Below are 2,943 nucleotides of genomic sequence, written 5' to 3'. Positions count from 1 at the left end.
TTTTTTATTAAATTCTTTTTGGTGGCAGCAAGCCATCAGCACGGCTCAGCCACCCTGGAAAACAAACCTGCCATTCCCTCTCCCCCTCCCTGCTCCTTTTAAATTCTACTTGTGGACTGCCAGCCTCTTTTTCCCCCCCAGAGCTGTGATCCAGAGCTGCTCTGATAGCAGAACGGTTCCACCCTCACCCTAACCCCAAACCTCTTGAGCTGGAGGAGATGCAAAGGATGTAAAAACCCAAATGGGGTGGTGGATGGCCAAGAGCTGCAGTGAGTTGGCCATCACAGGGAGAGAAGCTGTGATGTGAGTTCAGGGAGGAAAAAGGGTTTTGTTGCACTAAAACGCAGTGACTAATTCCTCGCATGTGTCTCTGAAGCTGAAACGAGGCCTTTGATGTGTCACTGATTATTCCCCCACCCCACCCTCTGCCTTTCCACTCTTGAACAGAAAAGATGAATCACAGAAGCCATTCACCCTTTCTGAAAATCCACTTCATACTCTTCTTTTTTTTTTTTTTTGGAGGGGTTTTAAATAAACGGGCAGTTTCCACACGAGCGGCAGGAACGGAGCACGAGGTGGGAGGATGAGCCTGCGGGAAGGGCCTGGAGCTTTGCTTTCTCCACCTGCCCAACCCTCCACAAATCACTGCTCTCCCATATCTCAGTCTTTGCCCATGGCATGGTTTGGGTTGGAACAGACCTCTTAAAGACCAGCTCATTCCGACCCTCCTGCCATGGGCAGGGAACACCTTCCACTATCCCAGGTTGCTTCAAGCCCTGTCCAACCTGGCCTTGGAAGGGCCTCTCAGGTCTCCCTTGAGCCTTCTCTTCCACAGGTGAACCCCCCCAGCTCTCCCAGCCTGGCTCCAGAGCAGAGGGGCTCCAGCCCTTGGAGCAACTCCATGTCCTTCAGTCCAACAACAGAACACACACTCCTCTTTCAAAGAGCATCATCATCATCCTACTGATATAGAGAGAACCTGACCTTACTCCCACCTTGCTTCCTGGGCATCCAGAAGTATCTGGCACTTTCAGGATGATGATAAAAGCTGCTGATCTGAGCCAGGATCAGTCTTTCCTATGGATACAACTTTAGTGAGATGCTGGACTATCTAGCATTTGATCCCACAGGCTCTCAAAGCACACCTGGCAGCAGCAGTTTGTGTAAACCACCGTGGGTGGATGCAGAGGGATCAGAACTTGAAAGGAGGTTCCCCAAGCAGGTCAGGGAGGGGGTCCTGCCCCTCTGCCCAGCACTGGTGAGGACACACCAGCAGCACTGGGTCCAGTTCTGGCTCCCCAGCACCAGAGAGGCAGGGACAGGCTGCAGAGAGCCCAGGGGAGGCACTGGAGCACCTCTGCTCTGAGGAAAGGCTGAGAGAGCTGGGACAGCTCAGCCTGGAGAAGAGAAGGCTCTGGGGGTCTCATCAGTGCCCATCAACACCTGCAGGGAGGGTGCAGAGAGGACGGAGCCAGGCTCTGCCCTGTGGTGCCCAGTGACAGGACAGGGGACAATGGGCACACACTGAGACACAGGAGGGTCCCTGTGAACGTCAGGGAACACGTTTTGACTGTGAGAGTGACCAAGCACTGGCACAGGTTGCCCAGGGAGGTTGTGGAGTCTCCATCCTTGGAGACACTCAGAGTTTATCTGGACACAGTCCTGGGCAGCAAGCTCCGGTGGCTCTGCTGGAACAGGGAAGTTGGATCAGACGACTTCCAGAGGTTCCTTCCAAAAAATCAATCCCTCTGGGATTCTGTGATCCTGCAACTGAGCGCTCTGCAAACTTCTCAGAAAGCAAACCTGCTGGGATTGAAGCTCACAGTCAGGTAAGGTGATACCCAGCACTGAGCAGGAGACCCTTCCACTGTGCAGGACGTACCTTGGGATCCCACCAGTGCCCCTCCACTCTATGCTGGAGCTTTCACTCCAGCTTTCAGTGAACAAGCACCAGTTGCTGCACACCATGACACCCTCTGCCACGTATGACACAACCCTCACCTCCCAGGAGCCACTGACCAAGAGCAAAAAGCTGATGAGAGGAAAGGAACCCACTGGCCCCAAATGATCCTCCAAAGGATTGCAAGACTGAAGAGCCCCGAGACCGGGCAATTATTATCCCAGTCAGGAGACAGAAATATTATAGAAAATCCCAAGTAGGAAGGGACCCACAAAGATCATTGAGTCCAACCCCTGGTCCTGAACAGGACACCCCAAAAATCACACCATGTGCCCGAGAGTATTGTTGAAATGCTTTCCTGAATGGAAAAATAAACGGACGAGGTTTTAAGAAAAAAATACCATGAAAAGCACCAGTGAATGTGGATGCTTAAGAAACTGGGACATGAAATAGTTCAGGCTCCTAAAGAGACAAAGAAATGTTGACAGCAGGTACCAGTCACAGAATCACAGAATGGTTTGGGTTGGAAGGGACCTTAAAGACCATCTAGTCCCATTTCCCACAGTTAACTGTGGCATGTCAGACCTTAAGTTTTCTGTAATATCTTGCTTTTTTAAGGAAAGAAAGCTCTCCCTGGAAGTTTAACAACAGACAGTGAGCCCAGAGACTTGATGTTCTCACACTGAAAATACGGAAATAAGAGCCAGGAGGTGTTGGCTCCATCCCTGGATACGCTGGGAGCAGACTGGTGGCACCTCTCTGAGATCAAGGTGCTCCACGATCTCCAGCTGCCCGTGGAGCCGCATGGACGGGCACTCCTGGCCCAGCCAGGGTCTGGAAGCTGCACTCAGAGGGGAAGGACCACAAATACAAACTGTTTTCCTAATAATAATTTTCCTAACAAACTCTCCTAATTCTGAGAGTTTCAATATGCCCCCCCTCGGCCGCTCTTCTCTTCCCGTGCTGCCGCTGTCTGATCCTGGGAGTGTGTGCTGGTTACTCCTGCAGAATAAACTAGGATGGGAGGGGGAATAAATTATGGA

General features: G+C 51.7%; 1 protein-coding gene across 1 annotated transcript in view; it reads right to left on the bottom strand.

Moving 5' to 3' along the window:
• PTPRA (protein tyrosine phosphatase, receptor type A) overlaps positions 1–2,482 on the bottom strand; it is a 31,560-nt gene extending 29,078 nt beyond the window's left edge. The window contains exon 1 of the mRNA XM_027909424.1: positions 2,435–2,482. Coding sequence (XP_027765225.1) covers positions 2,435–2,446 — 12 coding nt within the window. The 5' untranslated portion in view covers positions 2,447–2,482. The remainder of the gene's footprint in view (positions 1–2,434) is intronic.
• Positions 2,483–2,943: the final 461 nt, after the last annotated feature.

The sequence above is a fragment of the Empidonax traillii genome, unplaced genomic scaffold (genome assembly GCF_003031625.1).
Source record: "Empidonax traillii isolate 1590-97213 ecotype Southwest subspecies unplaced genomic scaffold, ASM303162v1 scaffold2117:size37624, whole genome shotgun sequence".
In the NCBI taxonomy this organism is placed as follows: domain Eukaryota; kingdom Metazoa; phylum Chordata; class Aves; order Passeriformes; family Tyrannidae; genus Empidonax; species Empidonax traillii.
Note: the sequence above shows the minus strand (reverse complement) of the source record. Positions and strands in the feature narration are given on the sequence as shown.